Source organism: Anser brachyrhynchus, assembly GCF_964034855.1.
Source record: "Anser brachyrhynchus genome assembly, chromosome: 9".
NCBI classification, from domain to species: domain Eukaryota; kingdom Metazoa; phylum Chordata; class Aves; order Anseriformes; family Anatidae; genus Anser; species Anser brachyrhynchus.
In genome coordinates, this window is record NC_137703.1 from 14,736,157 (window position 1) to 14,756,609 (window position 20,453).

Below are 20,453 nucleotides of genomic sequence, written 5' to 3' on the forward strand. Positions count from 1 at the left end.
TGCTAGCTGCTGCTGGCTCAGTTAGGGGACACCTTAACTGTGAGCCAGCAGCTCCTGCTGGTGTCACCTCCTCCTTTCCTTCTCTTTCTGGCCCTCCTCTTGCCAGATCTCACCATACCTGGCACGGCTTCCTTGTTTCTAAAAAGTCCTCTTTGCTCTGCCCAGCTGTTTCCCTTTTCTTCTTTGACACATTAAAGCTTGGGCAGAATCAGCCCGTGCATGCAGAAGCGGTGGAGGAGTGTCTTACTAACAGCTGATTCAGCACCCCAGAATGCTCACTGTTTTCTCCCAAGGGCCATGGGAAGCCCAGGACCATGAGAGACCCCCCAGAAGAAAAGGACATTATAGAGAAGGTAATGCAGTCCTTGGTGAGATTGCCCCTTATAAGGAAAGGAGAGGAGAAATTTCACCAGGTTATTGGTACCAGCATAGTCTGGGGGCAAAAAAGTAGAACCATTCTTTCTTTTAAAAATTACAGTAAGACAAATTGCAAGATTACAGAGTACTCACAGAATCACAGAATGGCCGAGGTTGGAAGGGACCTCTGGAGATCATTTGGTCCAACCCCCCTGCCAAGCAGGGTCACCTAGAGCACATTGTGCAGGATGGCATCCAGGTGGGTTTTGAATATCTCCAGAGAAGGAGACCCCACGGCCTCTCTGGGCAACCTGTTGCAGTGTTCTGTCACCTCACAGTAAAGAAGTCTCCCTTATTGGAGATGTGTTGTTATTATAACTGCATGCCACAGGTGATAATGCTGGTTTCTAAGAGCACAGGAACAATTTTCCTCATAATATTTAATGTTACTTTTTTTTTTTTTCTTCCCACTGCTTATCTACACACTCAATACCTGACTAATTCTGAAGTAGCTGTGTGCAGTTGCTTTATGGGAACCCAGTGTTTTCCTTCTTTCTTGACTTGATCTGCAGCCATATACGTGTAGCTGGAAGCTGTGGTTGATGTGTCCATGTGAATCAGTCTGATACTAGTTGTGACTCATTCAAGCCTGCCACAGAGCTTGGCTGAAGAGGCTGTGATTGCTGATAAAGGCCAGGAAAAACAAAACTGGTGAAGGATCCCTGAATCATGCAGGAGCTGGAGGTCTTGACTGGATGGTGGGGAAGGAGAGGCCTTGGGCATTTCAGTAAACAAAGTTCACTTTTTCTTTTCTCTATTCTCAGTCCACTTATTTGACCTAAGAGACAGGGACTTTCAGGGAAGCTGTGCTGAGGTGCCTGGCATATCCAGCTGTATGGTGTGGGGCAGGGTGCTGCCTCTGTGGGCCCTGCACGGGGCATTTTGCACTGCCCGTGAGTGGGGCAAGATTGCCAGAACATCGAACAGGCAAGGGCTGGCAAAGCCTGCTCTGCCACTGCCGGCTGTGGAGCCTGAGTGTAAAGAGCTCTCTGAACAAGAGCAAGACCAACGCATCATTTCCAAAGGAGCTCTGGGCTTTAGATTGTATCTTTTCCCTTAATTTGTTCTCTCAGGCTAAACTCATTTCTGTGGTGGTATGTGGTATCTGCTGTCTTTGTGATTTATTCTTGGAATCTAAGGCATGAGTTGGCCAGATAAGAAACACAGTAAGCATTTAGGATGATACCATCAACAATTATTTTTAATTAATGCTTCTAATGTTTTGATTTAAAAATAAATAAATAAAATCCTAATATACAGGTTACGGAAAGATTTTTAGGAGGGGGAGTACTTGTTATTTATACCATGTCACCAGACTTGTTAACTACAGAATGTGCTGGAAAGTACAGAATAAAATGATGTCATCCTTGAATCTCTGTATCTGTTCTTTAGCTAGGATTACCCCAGACATGGCTGTTGATGCCCCTTACAGTGCATTTGGCAGTGGTTGAAATGGGTCTTGGAGCATTGTCGTGGAGCTGCTGAAGACCCAGGGTTGTGTTCTCTATCCTGTTGCACTGATGCAAACCTCTGTATTTGTGGTAGATAGTGACAGGCAGCTCAGCTGTGTGGGAACTGTCAGAAGAAAAATATCTACCCAAGCACGAGGATGTTGAGTCTAACAGCAAAGGAATCCGTGGGAAGTGAAGGACCATGGGTGGTGGAATTTGGGAGCTTGCTCTCCCTTGCTGCTGGCCAGCTGATCTGGCCTCTCTGAGCAAGGGCCTGTTGTTGCAGGGCTGTGGTCCTACACGTTCCCCTGCAGCACAGATATCCTGCACTTCCCTTCTCCACCTGGGGCCTGCGACCCTAGCACAGCCTCTTCCAGCATACTTTTCCCTCCAGAGTTCACCAATTTCACATTGGACACCTGAATCTCTGCTGTCCCTTAGGGGCAGAGCCAATGGAGCCTCCACCAGCTGGGAGAGCAGAGCTGCCTTCACCTGCTCCTTCCTTCCCCCAGCAAAGGTGACACGGGGCAGGGAGCAAACCACTGTAACATCCATGCTTAGAAATCTTGTTTGGTATTGCATCTATCTAGGATATCAATACAAAAATGGCATTAGGATATCGTCTTTTACTAGGCCATGTGCTTGTGCTATTGGCTTGTAGCCAGCGCTGTGCAAGGAGGGTATGTCAATGTTATAGGCACATTTTCTGTACCCTTTGTGATAAGATGGCTGGGAACAGCACAGCGGAGCTGGGTTGGCTGCCGTGGGTTGTTCTGAATCACGGTGCTGTCCAGTCTTGGTATGTCGGGCATCTGCAGAGTTGTGGCAACTGTATGGAAACACAAGCACCTTATTTAGGGATTGTATGTGAAACTAAAGAGCTATGCCTAATTCTCTCATCAGCGAACTAACACAGATTTCCTCACCTTGCCAAATAAGATCCACCAAGAGATTAAGAAAATATGGGCTGCCAAGTTGTGACCTGTTATTTTTGTATCCCAGTTCACACCTGTAACACCAAGGAGTCAGGACCTGTTCTAGCAAACACTATCTAGAGAGAAAACTTGTACTAGACATGAAGAGGAAAATGACTTGTCCTGGGACATGCGAGCCTCGTGGCCAGGCTGTGAGGAGAGCCAGGGACTGTGGTGTGATATTGTTGCTTGACCTACCTAACATGCTCTGCATTGAGCTGCCTTTGCAAAACTACTCCTTTGTCATACTGAAAAGCCTGTGGTCACTGTGAGAGGGCTGTGCAGGGAGGCAAGGTGATTAAAACAAGAACCTGTAGGGGACAGGAGAGGTGTTCATGTTTTCATATTTTGACTGAGGAAGCCATGTTCTGCAGGAGGAATTGCAGACATTGCACTATCCCGTATAGAGGGCTTGTTTGCAGCATGGCCATGGAAACAGGAGCGTGGTTCTGGGTTGAGGCTTTCGCTTTGCTGAAGCCATTAGTCCTCCTCATCCAGGTTGTGTGGACTTGAGAAAAGTGAAGAATATGGAAATACTGAAGAGCATAATACTACAGTCTTGGAAGATCCTAGGAATCTGCTGCTGTTGCTTGAATGAATCTTGTTTACCTAGCCTGAGACATTTGCAATATGGAAAGGTTGGTGCATTGTTTTTTGTTGGTGGTGAGGTGTGGTTTTTTGGTTTTTTTTGGTTGGTTGGGTTTTTTTTGGTGTGATTAGTTTGTAGAACCATCTGTGGGACTACAAAAGAAATGACTTTTTTTTTTTTTTATATTTACAGATACTAAGCAGAAACAAAGGCTAGGCAGCCTCCTTTGCCTGACAATAAGACAGTATCAAGGTTCTTTGTTCTTTTAGTCTCTCTAAATGCTGATGTTCAGATTTTTCTCTGCTCCATTTTCAAAAAAAAAAAAAAAAGATCAGACAGTGATCCTTAGTTTAGTGAAGAAAAGATCTGTAACAGTGTGTGCATTGGGAGGGAGATCACCGGGAAAAGGAAAAAAAAACAAACTCAAGTTTTGTGTCACTGAAAGCCTGCAGGACTTATCTTCCAGAAGGTGAGGAAAGGAAGCGGATAAATTTTGCATGGTTAAGGCAGGGAGAGCATCACTGAGAGCCAGGTCATGAAGACTGCTAAATGATCGCTGTTGGCCTCATGTCTGCCAGCACCTACCAATGCTGTGCAGACTTTGGCACTGTGTTATTAATCCAAAGATGTTTTCACAGGAGATAGGAGCAATAAATATAATTTTAGTGTGTTCTTTGCTGTATGTCTCATTAAAATTAAATCGTGCACACACAAAGGAAAAAGCCATGCACTGTTTCTGGCTTATTGCCCACTGCAAGCGCAAAGAGATGTTGACCTTTTGATGATTCAGAGTGGTTTGCTAGCAACGCAGTTTGTATCAGCTTTAAAATGTTTTCTTTAACCTTATTTGTAAAACAAATTTAGATCAATTTTCCTTCAAGCTATAACTGATTCTGTAGCAACAGTCGTCAGAGAGTGTAGAGGTCTGGGAACTGCATGGGTTCCCTTCCTTTTCTTCTGCGAAGAGCCAGGAGGCAGCGTTTATGCTTGCTGAGTCCCCACATTGGATGGACTGCAGCTGGCCTGGTTCAGTGATGTTGTCCTAAGACCCTCTGCCACAAAGTGCAGCAGTGACATGGGGGATCTGTAGCCAAAGAGGACCTCTGCTCCCCACGTGTCCAAAGTTAAAATGGTGGAAGAGGAAGTGAAAAAGGAGGTAGGAAGGCAAAATCTCAAAATTAAGTTACGGAAGACACAGTGGAATCAGGAGCTGTACTGTAATGAAGGAAGAGGAGAGGTAAGATTGTAAGTGGATGTAGTGGTGAGAGTGCACAAAGGAAATGCAATCCTGCAGGCAGTGGTAAGAGGAGAATGGGGAAAATGTGTAGCTTAAGTGACATAATAATGTGTTAATGTGCCATTTAAATATATATATTTTTTCTAAATAAAATCATTTCTATTTGTGACTGAAAAACAGTAGCTTCAAAAGGATGTGAAAGTAGTCGCTCCTAAATATGCGAACAGCCAAACAGAAACATCTTGGGCTATTTGCAGTCCCAGATCGTACAGTTAAAATTAGGGCATCAGAAAAGGTATTGTGTTAACCAGGGAAATTCTTCCTATCCTGAAGTAAACGTGAACATCAAAACTGTTGGGGAGGTGGAGAAGGGGAATCAGTAGGTGTATGCATCTACAGCCAGAATGGAACTAGAAACGAGAAGCTTTGTAGCTTGTGCCCCAGGACAAGTCTTGTTCAGATCTGAGAGTTCAACCCCACCCTTACTCCTTTCCAGTCTTTCAAAACAAAGAAAATAAGGGCAGAGGGTGGCTGATTTCCAGACGCAGTTATGGCACCAGCCTAGGAAGCCCTGCTACAAACAGGTGAGTGTCTGTGCGCCTCCTCCTGCGGTGCAGACAGAGTTGTCAGGAGAGGGCTGCACCGCTTCCCAAAGATGTGAAGAGCATTAAAAAGAAAGATTCTCTCAGAGATCCGGGCTCTTTGGGTACACCAGACACCTTAACCTGGCGTGGCAGGTGCAATGCACATGCGAGAGGTGTGAGAAGTGGGCTTGCCAGAAGCTGAAGATACTTAAGCCACTTTCTAAGCCTTAGAGCTTTTAAGCTCCTTAAGCCACTCAAAGGCTTTAGATGGGTTTAAAATGCTTAAGACACTTTAAGGCCTTAGATGAGTTTAAGCTGTTTAAGCTGATTTAGAGCTTTGGAATGACTTAAGTTCTCTGGCTTTGTGAGCTTAAGGAGGTTTTTAGGTTTTTGCGCTCTTAATTGTAAAGGCCTTTCTGAGCATCTTGAGTGAGGATGCAGCACATACCCACCTTGTAGCCTGCACACAGGGACTCCTCTCTGAATGCATCCCAGATGTCTGATCAGTCAGGTTTCCCTGGGTACGCTTTTGTCCTCCCTTATTTTCCTCCCCTTTTTCTTTTTTGGGCAGAAAACAAGCAGCCAGGGGGTTGGATGTCCAAGTGTTAGAGGCAAATGGCTGCTCCGTGCGTGTGACTGACGTTCCTCCACATGCTTGGCAAGTGTTGCATGGATAGGATGTACAGCATGTAGGATCTGTTATGTCTAAGCTGTGCAAAAGTGCTGCACTTACCTCTGCTTGAGAAGTCCCAGTCCTACCCCAGAGGACATAATGTCCTTGTAATTACTGTGTTAGCAATTGCTAATTTTCTAGCTGAACGACAATGTTGCTGTACCTCAGGGAACGTATCTGTCTGCGTCAAGTTAACGTTTTGGGGTCTCACCTTTTCAAGAAGTATTTGCAGGTAATACAAATAGTCAAAATGGAAAATAATAGATGTATTTTCATTTGTATTTTTTACTGCACTAATGACCTAAGACCAGCTCTGTAGGGCCAGCCAGGCCCTTTTAGCTGTAACTTGGGGTAACTGCTTAGGAAAACATTTAAGTATGGCCCTGTTCTTTCCATTGTGTGCCTTTCCAGATGTGTTTAAGATCCTTGATGGGCCAGAGGTGGTATCCAGATATGATATGTTTAAGTGGCCTTGAAGGACATAGATTTGCTTAATCTCTTTTTTAAACCATCTGTGTTTGGCTCATGGCATCCTGTGGCACAGCGTAATTATGTACAACAGGAAAAAGTACTACTTTTGTATTAAAATTCTCACCTGGCGATCTCACACATGGGCCTTGCATTTCAAGCCTGTTAATCATTTCGTAAACCTTCATGTTGTGGTCAGCCTCCATCTACCTTTTTCTGTTGCAGCTTCAAAGTCTGTTCAGCTTGTTCTGGCCTGGAAACTCTTCCAGACCCCCAACTGGTGTTGCTCTTTGTGCCTTTTATAGTTCTCTGCTTCTTTCTTTCCGAGTCATCCCTGACATTCAGACTTTCTGACCCTGATGCACCAGGCTGGTGTTTTCCTAAATCTGTCTGCAGAGACATTCTTGAGGAGCAGCTTATTTAGAGTCAGCCGTTTGTGTTAGATACTGCTTGTGCTACGTTTATCAGCAGAGAATTTCATTTGCCATTTTATCACCAAGTCAATCACCACTGTATCTGTTTGTTTGAAAAGAGTTTGAAAATATCACTTACACCAGAAAATAAATGTCTTACAGACATAAGTTTAAATAACTGTCCTCTGGAAACTTGCATGAAAGGTTAAAATGGAAGCTGTTTAATAGCTTTATTTACTCTAAGCACTACTGGCAACTGCTGGAAGTAGTGAACTTCTATATGTGATATAAAGATAACATTTAGCGGAGTACTGTCAAATTTGGTAAGAGCTCTTGTTTCCTCAGTGCCAAAGCTTAAGGATGCTAATTTCCCAAATTAGTAGACTTCTGATTTACAGGTTATGAGAGAGTGATGGCTGGGGTACTGAGGGCACTGACAGGACCTAGATGAGGAGGGGGTCTCCTTAGCTGCAGGTCACTGCCCCACTCTTTCGAAAGAGCTTTCCTAGCCTATTTCATCTGAAAGTAAAAAGGTCTAAAGCAATTTCAGTCTATTTCTTGCTTTAAAATAATCAGCTGCTATATCTTAGGTGAGGAACTGGGAACTTCTTGCATCACTCTGGACTTCGAAAAATCACATTTAGCTGTGCTCATGCACATGCCCCTGGTAAGCTCTGTCACGCCGTACTCTTCACACGCAGGTTGAAATAAGATGAAGCACAGCTCTGCCGCCTCCACTTTCTACAAGGGTTGCTTCCCTCCTCCTGTGGCTGCTTCAAAGCTTCTCCTTGCCTGCCGCACGGGGACCCTCCTCCTCTGTCCATCTGTTTAAGCCACTTCTGAGGGGGAAGCTGCAGTTGGATGGTATAAATAAAGGGGAATAATGTAATTAATGCTAGTCAGAACGGTTTTGTAGGAAATCATTATTACCAAATAAGCTGATGACAAATATTGAACATTTGGTAAATGGAGGCAGCTATACAAGATGTCACAGGGGGAGCAGGAATTCAGACACTGATTAAAAAAGCAGTGCTATACACTGTCAGTGTAGTTTACTTCCCAGAACTAAGATCTTGGCTGACTGACATCTCAGAGAGATTTGTTAAGGAGAATGCTATCAAATGAAAATACTCAAGTGGAGATGTGCAGTCAGTTAGGGTGCCTTGCCTCTGGGGACAGGACTGCTACAGGGTTTAGATGTGTGATGTGCTGACCCAGTCAGCCTCAGCCTGCACTGCACAAGCTCTGTGTGTGTGTGTGTGTGTGTAAGGAAAACAGGCCTTACAGGAGCCAGTTTTATTTACCAGGAAGAGCCTGAGTTCGCAGCTCTTCATGGAAGGTGCCTGTTTTGGGGTCACAGAGCTGTAAAGTAAATTCCTTTTTATTGGCACCTTATTCCTGAACTGCTCTGTTCCTTCTGATGCACCTGGGTACATTTTTTATCTCTGTATGGTACAGTGTACTTAGCATTATCAGGATAAAGCTATTTGAGTTTAATGCAAATAGAACCAAGTAGCTCAAAAATCAATGTTTCCTAAAGTGTTTCTCATCCCTCCTCCTGCAAGTTGTCTCGATATTTTATCTCTGTTTGGATTGCCTGGAGTTCCTGCCAGAACAAGGTTGGGACGTATGAGGGAATTATGTCAAGGTGTCTAGCCCAAGACAAACAGGGAGAGTGGCTGGAATGTAAACAGGCACAGAGACAAGGGCCTTGGCACACCAGATCTGTTTCCCAGGTGTAATGGACTTAATTTGGGGCAGCTATTTGCAACAGCCCAGACTGCGTCTCCTTTGGCAGCCTGTGCACAGCCATGGCTCGGAGGGGTAATTCCCCCCACCCGCACCCTTGTTCCATGGTAGCTGGAGCAAGCTGCACGAGCAAGGCTGCACTGGCGCCTTCCCTCAGCTTTGGCTCCGTCTGTACATGAGCAGCGAGGCTGCAGCTGCATGGGCAGTAAAGGAAGCAACTGCAGCTGCACGGAAATGCTAAGGCAATGCTAGAGCTGCAGTCCGTTTTTGGTTTCAAAGCATCAGTGTTAGTACTGCCTTTGGGTTGCAAACAGTGCTGCCTACAAACTTAGGGGTTGGTATAAACAGGGAAAAATAGCCAATGCGTTTGTTTTCTGTGCTGCCTGCTGCAGTAGCTTCAGCGGCTGAAGGGCAGCTGAGTTTGCATTCTGTCTCCATTCTCTTCTAGGTTTGGGGCAGGAGACTGTAGCTGTTCAAGAACATGCACTGGGTTCTCCTTGATATTACAAAGCCAGCACATAAATGTTGTTTCATATGGAGATTAATTAGTTGTTTTTCAAACCTTGCTTTAATTGCAAAGATCAAAAACTGTAATAAGATGAGCCATTTTGCTCCTAGGAGCTGCCATGGTTGGAAATGGTGAGTATTCCCTTTAATACATGCTTCTTTGGAAGGCGAGCAGCTCTTACAATACAGCTCGCTGATTGTGCTGTGCTCTAACACATTTTGCAGAAATTCTTTTTTTCTGTTCGCATACTTTATCCTTCCAGGGATGGGGAAAGAGTCCCAACCCTCTTCCCCCAGTAACAGTACGCTCCTCAGAGAGGACACTGCAGCAAGCTGTGCCCCGATCGGAGCAGCTCTGCTTGCTGCAATGCCATGCAGTAACGCAGGTGCTTCTGAGCCATGGAAATGTCAGTCCTGGCTCAGAGCTACCCCTCAGTATCTACTCTGGGAAAGGGAGTGTTACACTGGGTATAGCTGGGATTTCTGTATAAGCCTAGGAACTGGACTGGATACAATTGAAAAAATAGGGTAAGGTACAGACTTGTATAGGTTGAGAGCTAATGGAAAACTAAGCAGTGAATGTGGTGATCATTAAACACTTTTCAGTGATTGTGTCTGCTCCCCTGCCCTACCACCTCGGTGTATGATCACAGATGGAAGCAGTGCAGAGAGAGAACAGCCTGCAGTCATGGAGGTGTTTAAAATGCTGGTGTGATAATTTCAGTGAGACAATCCAAAGCATATATGAAGTTTTTTGTTTGTTTTTGTTTTTTCTCCATTCTTGCTTTACTTTTTTATTGGTCATTCCTCCCTACAAACATGGTGTTTGGTGCCAGTTAAACAAACCGTAACCTGTATTTCAGGTGTCTTTTAGTCACTTCTTTGAAAGAGAACTGTCTGTGCTAGTGGCACTTCTGCTTGCTTGTAGTTATTTGGACAGGCTGGTCACTTGTGATCTTCTGTATTTGGCAAACATATTCATCATATGACTGTTCTTGAATATAGGAAATTTAGGATACTAATTTTAGTGGATGGACTAAAATACCAGTTGAGGATTCACTCGTCAGCCGTGCAGCTTTCAGTGACTGCAGTGAGAACCAAGCGGCTCTGCCACGTTGGGAGCTGGGTGAATCAACCGTGACCTGCTGTCAGTGCTAGCTCAGGCTTGGTCTTGTCTTCTCATCAAGATGTTGATATCTGACAATTTGGTACTGTAAGATACTAGTGCCTTCACATCACTGGTGCTTTACTGGTGTGGTTGTCAAACTGCTGCAGAAGAGGTCCATTTAGTCTCTCTCTGGTCCCAGTCATGGCATGTGTGCCAGCTGCCACATCATGCTCAGTGATTCAGCACGGCATATTTCAGTACATAGCAAAGGGATTTTATCTTAGAAAGAACCATATTCCTTATGAACTGGTCAGAATGTGCATGTTGAAAAGGCTGCCGAATGCCACTATGCCCAAAGATTTACGAGTTAGCATGGGCATTTCCCGAGTGCCAGCCAGCCCCTACCCACCGCATTACATAACCCTGCGCAGCTCGGCCGCAGCTCCAGCTGCAATCGCACTGCTAAAGCAAACGCCCAGCTCATGCACCCACAGGTGGCTCAGCAAAAAAGCAGAGGCTCTTCGTGAGCATAGCCAACATCCGTCACCCACAGCTCAGCTGCTGTTCCTGTAGCTGAAGCCTGGTAGCTGAGTTTGGAAAATTGTACCTTTGACATCCATTCCTTTCCCTATTCTAGTCCTCTCTACTTTGTGTTAGAAAGCTAAAGCTCTACATTTCTAGAAGACTGACAAGACTCACAAGATTTCAAAAAATAGAGGGTTTATTCATAATGCTGAGTACACTTCAGGCTTGTCAAAGTCTATGCAACAGGCCTGCTAAGCGACCTGTGAGTTAACAGCATCCCAGATCACTCCAACACCTTTACTCATTAATTGCCAAGTCCAGCTGTCCCCCTCCACAGCTCGCTGGGCCAAATCCCTGCCACTTGACCAGACTGAGCTGCCTTTGCTGCATTCGTTGCCAGCTCTTTATGTTGTAATACCTTGGCTAGTGAGACACTGTTTGAGACTCCTGAATTATTTTCCCACTGTAGCACTGGCTGTGTGACAGCCCTTACGTCCCCTGCCCGCTGGGCTGCACCATAGCAGTGCTCTTCTCCCTGAGGAGCAGCACCCTGCAGCGAGTGCACACGTGAGTGCTGTGGCAGTGCAGGGCAGCTGAAAAGAGGCAGTGGGGAGCACTGACGCCTGGTTCTGCAGAGAAGTGGAGCCTCCCATCCTCCCCTTCCTAACCATCCTGATGTTATTTTTGTCAAAAGGGATACACTGCATTAAGCTGTTTCTGGTTCAGTGAAGGGGCATTTGCTATCCAGAGGCAGACTATATTTGACTTTTTTTTCAAATGCCTCCAGTTAACTCTCCTGATTTACTGTATGTGCTATTATCCTGTCACTCTTTTACAACATGCATCTTTTTTTCTTTGAGAAGGACAAAACCAGTCACTATGAGCAGTAGATAACTGTGTGATCAAGCCAACCTAAGGTGCACAGCATGTGCATTATGTAGCAGGGCCGACAGTGTTACAGTGTGGCCCATAACCATGGACAGTGGGTTTTGTACATCTTTTTCTCCCTCTGGTCTCCTAGATTCCTCTTTCCATTGTCTTCCCAGAATTTATATCTTTTTTTTTTTCTTTCCTAGATTAGGCCCTCTATGGGACATGGTGTCGCACAGACAACTAATGGCCCTGAGCACTGGCACTTGAACTCACTGGGAGACTTACTATAAGCAGCTTAAATGCTAAGTTTAACCACTCTAAAGGTTTAAAGCTCTTACCATCCTAGGCCAGCACTGAGGCCTCAGAATACTTGCTGCTCTAAAGTGTATCTCTAAACATTGACACTCACGCTTCTATTTCAAGGTTGTCTGTAGCAGGGCTGCACTGGCAGCACATGGGCATCCTTCACCACCGAGGTACCACTGCTGAGCCCTGTTTGCCGGCTGAGGCAAACTCACCATTATGAGATTGCAGTACATCAAAATTACTTTTTTTTAATGGTGGTAAATGCACTGTGCCCAAGTGATTTGGAACAAATGCTACTGAGAGCAAAGTCAGTTGAAGCACCTGCCAGACTACCGACAGCTCCTTTTCATGTTTCTCATGAGGTGCAAGCAGTAGTCAATGCTTGTTTGGCTCAGCAGCAATTGTGCCAAAGCTGCAGCTACACTGGCTGCCTGTGCTGCTTTTCTGTGAGGAGCTGGCAGTTTGATGTTCTCTGTTCACAGCTCATCAGCGATGGCAGCGTGGTGTATGCAGAAGCCCTCTGGGACCATGTCACGATGGATGATCAAGAGCTGGGATTCAAGGCTGGTGATGTCATTGAAGTAATGGATGCTACCAACAAGGAATGGTGGTGGGGAAGGATTCTGGACAGCGAAGGCTGGTTTCCAGCCAGCTTTGTACGGGTAAGAGCTTGATTTTTTTTCATGTCTCTCCATTACCGCCAGGTGTTTTTTTCCCAGGTTCTATGTTCTGTACTGAATGCTGAGAACTTCTACTGCTAGGATAGTTGGTTCAACATGTGCTTGTTACCATTCCTCTATGCATGGCCATTTACATTGAACTCTTGGGGATGGGCTGCCACCAGTGTGGAGAATTCCCTCTTTGCATCAGTAAATCAGAGCAAGGACAGTTTAGTTGTAGGTTCTGGAGCTAAGCTGAGCTGTACCAGCTGAGGAACTGCCCTGCATGGTGGTTTGCAGCCTGGGCTCCTGCTTACCCAGATGTGTATCGGCTGGTTTGCAACCAAGCACCCAGAATCACCCTCAGGAGTAAGCAAGTTATACTCCTCAGCAAGATGTACTTCCTAGCAGAATCCCAGAAGCAACTGACAGAGGTCTTCACTGTAGGGTCTACTTCAGACAGTATGGATGAGCATGGCACCAAATTTAGAGTCCAGTGCTATACACCACATCCAAACATCTGTGACAACCTGACTCACACACACCTTCTCCTAGCTGTGGAGTTTTAAAAACATAAGGCTGCTGGGCTACAACACAGCAATGTATTTCAGGCACTTAAAATAGAGAAGAAAAAAAACACATAAAATGGTGTCTTGGAGGTGATGTTGTCAATTACTAGAGGGTGAATATGAATCACTTGATGTTGACCAATTTTGGGGCCAAGGCGCTCTCCCTGGTGCCGCTTACAAAGACCATATGGAAATAGCTATATGGAACAGGTAGACAGGCCCAGCTGTGTACAGCAGAGGTTGGATTCATTTCCAACCATTATGAAACACGTGAATTCTCCATGCAAGTTGGGAGTTGGGGGGCAAGAGTCTGGGTAACTTCTGTGCACTCTTTTCCTTCTGTGAGGAGAAAGGCTTTTTTCATTTCTTTGGGCTGTGACTGTTGGTATGTATGCCTGACTGCTTTCACCATGTAAGCACAGTACTGCGGAGGTGATGTGGTGCATAAGGACAGAGAGATTCTTAGATATTCAGCTTATTATCCGGATCACTTTAGATCACAAATGACCCAAAACCAGGTGAAGCATGAAAGGAGGTTATCTGGTGTCTGTAGCAAAAGTCGTTGGTGAAGCAGAGCAGGTTGTGCTATAGAAGTTGTGAAATGCATTGTTATAGAGCTTGCAAGAAACGGTCTCAGCTGGATAACTGTTACAAACAGTATATGTTTTTTTGCAAGTAAGATTACTAGGACCAAATTCTCAGCACTGGTGGAGATGGAACTACTATTTTCACAGTCAAAACACAGGCCTTGTTTTCGTTCATGTTACTGACAAGTTGTCCTGCTGGCAATTTCAGGGGAAAGCAGACTAGTGCTAGCCATTAGGGATGAAGAATAACAAGTTCTTTTAGCAGAGTAATTACAACACTTATTCAAGCATCCAACTGAAGATTTCCTACTAATTATCTCTGGGTCTCAAGCTTACTGTTGGGAAGGGCAGAATGTTCTGGGACTTGGGTAAACCTGCAGGTCTCTCAGTTACTCCACACAAGTTTCAGGCCAAGGTCTGAGTTTAAAACCAGCCAATGCTGTTTTACTCACAGCGAAAGAAAACCAGGATTGCACATCTTGAGGGTTTCACCAACTGTAAACAGTAAGTAAGTGCAATCTATGCCTCTGCTGGCAAGGGATGGGTATGCATTATTTTTTATATAGAGAGATACATGTATATCAAGAGAAAAACAATCCTGCCTAGAAGTAACAACATTAAAAGTGTAAAGCAGGCCTGTATCATTGTATTAAAACTACTTACATTTATGCATGTTCCTATCTCAGAGTTTTTCATTTCTTTCTTGTGCTGGGATTGATGATTTGTATACAAAATATTCCCATGGGTGCTCTGGGATCTATTAAATATGCAGTTACAATACTAATATATGAAATAAAGCTCCTAAGTGAAATGCACCAATAATTTCTTGTCCTTAGCGAAGGTACTTTGGTATTGCTGACAATATATGAAGTGACTGTAGTATAGCATGTCTACAAAATGCTGGTGCTCGTCTCTGCCCATGCTATGCTGCCATCTCATGGGCACTGTGAAGGAACCATGAGTTACACGCCCAGCCCTGTAATGTAATGCTGCTTTTCATTACATTATATGCCCACTGGTGTCTGCATTTGCTTTTACATTAAAAATACATTATCTCTAAATAACCTTGGGGAAGCAGGTACTTCTGAGGGCTATCTGCTATTTATGATATGAGAATAATAATAATGCTATTATCAAAAAAAAAGGCAAATATTTACTGGTTTTCCCCTCTCTCCCGAAAAGTCCCCTCACAAATACCTAAGCAGAATTCACTTCGATAAAACATTTCCTGTCCTGATTGTGTATGTGTTCTTCCTCAAGGACTTCATATCATTCCTGTGACTTCTGTCCATGAGAGATGCCTGCTTAAAACCACCCATATCATGTATTAATAGTTAATAGGCTTGAAATTACCATCCCCAAACTGTCAAAACCTTACCTTCTGGGGCTATGTGTTTACACATTACATACCATGGGAAAATACATTTACAGGCAGTTATGTACAGAGTGGCCCTCTTCCCTCCTTATCCTAGCTCAGTCTTTGTCTGCCATTCTGTCAACCCTCCCAAACTTCCTTTCTTTGGAAGACTTGTATTTATTACTACAAACAGTGAATGTCTTGTGTGTGCTACAGCTCCGAGTGAACCAGGATGAACCCATGGAAGATTACCCTGTAAAGGCAGAGGGTGGCAAAGAGGACGACTCCAGCAGTGGTACACGCCGCTTCGGGATGGGGCAGACCACCAAAGATCAAATGAGGACCAACGTTATAAATGAGATCCTAAGCACAGAGAGAGACTACATCAAGCATCTGAAGGACATTTGTGAGGTAACGGAGTAATGGGAAGCAAAAGTAAGAACATCCCTAATGGAAACTAGAGGCTGTCCTGTTCTTGTGCAGACATACGGTTCCCAAGTGGGTAACTTTCCTCCTCTGAGAATGAGATGGCTTTGCCATCAGAGCCTGTCCTGCTAAATGACATCACATGCTCGGAAAACAGAAGACAATTCATTACAGCAATATCCCCAGTGCTTCTGAATTTGGAGCACCCAGTTACGCTCTGATTAAATGGAATTAATTGCATTTCCCATGCCAGAGAAAAGTAAATGTCTAGCATTGCTGTCTTCTTTAATTCACGTTCTGAGGTAATATAATCAGCAACTCCAACCTTCAGGCAAGTTATGCTCAGATTGAAACAACTGGGGGATATTCAGCCTTTCACTTCCAAATATGCTGAGTATTGTGACACCCTTTCCAGAAGTGACACACTGTCAAATACACTGGGGTAAATTAAGGTAATTGATAAAAGAGTAGTGCAGGAACACAGACTTTCACTAAAATGACACAAAAAATGTAGTGTCCTCCAGGAGAGCCAGCTGGGGCAAAGCAGCAACACTTACCAAGCACCTTTCCTTCACGCAGAGTCCAGAATTCTCCCATGTCTTTGAATAAGTGATGAATTTGGTAACATGAGCAGCCACACCAGATCCTGAACTGAATTTAGGTGTCAGTGGATCAGTGCAGGGGTCAGAACACCCTGTAGCCTGCAGACAGACAAAAATGTTTTCTACAGGTGAGAAGGCAGCTCTGGGTGTGGATTACTGCTTCATTTCTGGCAGTGACATGACTGTGGGTTGATTTCTATTTCTACCATTAATTTGAGTGATATTTGAGGAAATAACAGCTAAGGGATGGATGCACTTGCGAAGGAAGGGGGTACAGAAACCTGTACAACTGACTGCAGTCCTAGGGTTTTCTGATGATTTCCAAAGGCCTCTGAGCAAGTGCCCAGCAAGCTTTCCAACGTGGTTTCCTCCTAGGGTTACATTAAGCAGTGCCGCAAAAGAGCTGACATGTTTACAGAGGAACAGCTGAAGACAATCTTTGGGAATATTGAAGACATCTACAGATGCCAGAAGAAATTTGTTAAAGCACTGGAGAAGAAATTCAACAAAGACCACCCACATTTAAGTGAGGTTGGCTCCTGCTTCTTGGAATATGTAAGTAAATTTCACTTAAGGGGAAAGAGGTAGCTGAATATGGGTTAGGCCAGAGGATTTGAAAGTTGATCTGAGAACTGAAGCTCTGTTAATACAACAACAAAAAACAGCCCATCAAGCAAACCTCCCCCCAGCCAGCTAGAGGAGCGCTTGTGGCTGCAGCTCTTGCGGCTGCAGGGAGAACATTTCCAAAGTGCCTCAGCTCCTGAGCACTGTATTGCCTGCCAGACCATGCTACTTCAGGCAGAGGTGTAAATCCCAACTTGGGCCTGAGTTTACAGCTATGGTATTTTCAGGTTTGTGCAGGATCAGCAGTTGCTGAGGCAGTCATTAAAAACATACAGCTGAGCACAGGCCAGAATAGACAGAAATGTCTCAGTCTCTCAGATAAGCTGCACGAGCCTCAGCTTTAGGTCTCCTGGCTTCAAAGTGTTAGGGGAGCATACAAATTATCAAATAGCCCCAATGTGATACAGGTTCGGGGCCAAGCCATTGCCCAAAGAAACACGGACAGTAACTCCCTTTAATTTCCTTTGCAGCAAACAGAGTTTCAGATATACTCTGAATACTGCAACAACCACCCTAATGCCTGCATGGAGCTGTCCCGCCTCACCAAAGTTAACAAGTACGTCTACTTCTTCGAAGCCTGCCGCCTGCTGCAGAAGATGATTGACATCTCTCTGGATGGGTTTCTGCTGACGCCAGTGCAGAAAATCTGCAAATATCCACTGCAACTGGCCGAACTGCTCAAATACACCAACCCTCAACACAGGTAGGTCAGCATGGTGTGGAGGGGAGGAGTAAGAAACGGACTAATGAAGAATTTTGTATTGAGAGCAGCTTACTAAGAGCAGCCAGTACCACGATTCTTCTGTGTTACCTTGTAGAAACAAAAAAGAAAAAAAAAAAAAAGAAAAAAAAATTTCAGTCAAATACATAAATTTCCATTACAGTAGCACTGGGCTTCCCTGTCTGTTAGAGACCTGAAGTTGCAAAGTCCACCTTTTATCATGGTGCTTTCCTATTTATACTCGGCCTATGTATCTGTGGTACCTGCACATACAGACTTCGTAGTTGTTTCCTGTTGTGATGGTATTGAAAACTTTGCCACCGGAAGCACTGATTGAATATAGCCCAACATGTCTATGCACCTACACCAGAGCTTGTCGAGGCTGAAAGGTAGTCATGAATTTTGCTTGGTGCTTTCCCTGTGGGAAGTCACAACCTACAGCAATCAAGCCATGCCCACTCAAAAGCCTGCAAATCCATAGCTCCATTTCAGGGTGAAGGCAGGGTGAAGGCACTGCTGTTGGCTCAATTAACAGTGTGACTTAGTAAAGCATCTGAAATAATTACCTACAGAATTAAAGCATGAAAACCTGTATTAAAGTGTTGATATTGGTCCCTTGTGATAACTTAATTTTAGCACCCCGATTTACAGCAATGGTATTTCTCAGATTTGTTTTACACGTCTTATTAAATCATAAGCATGTTGTTCTGAAGTTCTTTCTTAACAGAAAGCTCCTTAATGGAGTACATAGATGTTAGAAAATTGCATTAGAGACAAGTTGTGCCGAACTGCTCCTTCTCAGCTACTATAACTCAAAAGAAGTAGCTGGTGGCAGCAGATGGTGTGTGGTGAGGGTGGATCACCTTCTGTCCTACCATTCTGGATTAACTAGCAGCTCCTATTTGAAACCAAGCCACATCTAAACCGTCTTACCTCTATGTGATAGAATTGTTCCCTGTAAGAAAACTGTGGCATTATGAATATATTGTATTAATGTGGGGAAAAAAACAATGCTTAGAAAGCCATGGAAATTTTTCCAGCAACTAGTATTTACACCTCTGTGACTGGATTTCATTACTTGCCTCATTCTCTTTCACAAGTCAGGCCTGGATTTGTTACAAGACTATATAATCTGTGCCTTAAAAGCAGCACACTTCCGAAAAGCTCCCCACAGCCACATGTACCTAATACATTCAATATAAAGTTGCTGGGGTAGAGCAGCAAGTAGAACTAATGTTTTCTGCTCTCCAGCCCTACAGCATGCTAGGTTGCACTCCTTTGGAGCGTAGATGCAATAAATGTGTCCTTTTGTTATGACTCACAACTCTGCTCTACCACAGGGATTTTAAAGACGTCGAAGCTGCCTTAAATGCCATGAAGAACGTTGCTCGGCTCATCAATGAGAGAAAGCGGCGGCTAGAGAACATTGACAAAATTGCTCAGTGGCAAAGTTCCATAGAAGACTGGGAGGTAAGACAGACTTACTTTCCTCATGTGATGAATGGATTGTGTTTACTCTCTTCCACTCTCCCTCACCGCCCCCATCTGCCTATAGGAAGAACTTCATAGCAGTTACTGACTAGCCCTAGCTCAGTTCTGTTGTTCTGTGGGTTTGTGTGTGTGTTTTTTTAAAAAGATGCGATCTTTTAGTACAACCAAAGAGGTCTAGCACAACCCAGCTAGACCAGCTGCCTTTTTGCCTGTTCCCTGCGATTTTTTTTCCAGAATAAAATTGGAATGTAGGCTGGTGAAATCCTGTTGTTCTCCTCGTTCCCCATTCTACTGAGTGATTTAGAATTGGTCAAAATTGGCAGAATTACCCCTTAATGTGCTTATTAAGGCACATCATTCTTGCAGAAAGGCAAGCTCTGATATAGCTAAAATGGAAGCAAAATTTCACTGTAGATTCAATATAAAAAATTAGCTAAAGAAAAAAACCACAAAGCTACAGAGTCAGTAAAACCACTCCCTCTCCCACCAAAGGAAGTCAGGCTAAATTCTCAGCTATCTCCTAACATGGTTCCTTTAATGTCAGGGATGTACCAGCTGCCCTAAGCAGACTCCCTGGAAAAGGAAAATTTTCATTTAACACACTATTGTTCTATTCCAATTCAGTTCCTATTCCCTGGGTATCAAGGGCACAGCATCCTCTCCATGATGCAACAAGGCTCTTTCTCTATCATAGAGGCTCCCTCTCATTCCTGGAACAGTGTTTCACCAGCAGGGCTTCAGGCTACACAACCATTCCAAAGTTCTCCTGTGAGACTATGGGGTTATTTCTTCTCCCTTGTTTTGGGATGGCACAGACCAGACTGTTCTTTGTACTGCTCTCACTCTCAGGGTGAAGATGTCCTAGTCAAAAGCTCAGAACTCATCTATTCTGGGGAACTAACCAAAATCTCCCATCCTCAAGCCAAGAGCCAACAGAGGATGTTCTTCCTCTTCGATCACCAGCTTGTCTGCTGCAAGAAGGTAAACTTGAGTAGACAAATCCAAGTTACAATCTATTACAATGCTGAAAAATGAATCAACTCCCTCAGTTCATTTCCAGTTGTTCTCTACCTGTCTGTTTCTGTAATACTTAATTCTGTTTGCATTGTATGTGCTTCTTGCACAGACAAGAGATTTAGGTACATTCAGTGCAGTCTTTTTTCTGGCATCCTGGTGTTCTGTATAGCTGACCAGAGCAATAAGCCAACTGCTAGCCAAAATCTTATAGCAAGAGAGCTGTAAGAGCACACTGCACTGCTTCTAGGATTAGTGCGTGGGTTTATTTTATGCAACTCAAGTATCAGCACTGACGTTCTCATTCTTTTAAATCTGTTCTTTTTTCAACTGCACTTCCACAGGGGATTAATATCACATTCAGAAGCTTTCATGTAAAAGCTACAGGCCTCAAGAGTCAGTAAGAACACATTAACATCATATGTAGAGCCTGCAAGCACAGCCTGGACTGTTGTTCATACACAGTGCAGGTAACCTATTTAAGTAATAAAAGAAATCTTCCTTAGTCAAGCAGAGGAAAGGTACCTTC

General features: G+C 44.2%; 1 protein-coding gene across 11 annotated transcripts in view; it reads left to right on the forward strand.

Moving 5' to 3' along the window:
* ARHGEF4 (Rho guanine nucleotide exchange factor 4) overlaps positions 1–20,453 on the forward strand; it is a 213,396-nt gene that overhangs the window by 188,221 nt on the left and 4,722 nt on the right. For all 11 annotated transcript variants that reach the window (XM_080604822.1, XM_080604826.1, XM_080604825.1 and 8 more), the window contains 6 exons: positions 12,357–12,536; positions 15,263–15,457; positions 16,450–16,629; positions 17,169–17,401; positions 18,760–18,889; positions 19,760–19,891. In XM_080604822.1, coding sequence (XP_080460948.1) covers positions 12,357–12,536; positions 15,263–15,457; positions 16,450–16,629; positions 17,169–17,401; positions 18,760–18,889; positions 19,760–19,891 — 1,050 coding nt within the window. The remainder of the gene's footprint in view (positions 1–12,356; positions 12,537–15,262; positions 15,458–16,449; positions 16,630–17,168; positions 17,402–18,759; positions 18,890–19,759; positions 19,892–20,453) is intronic.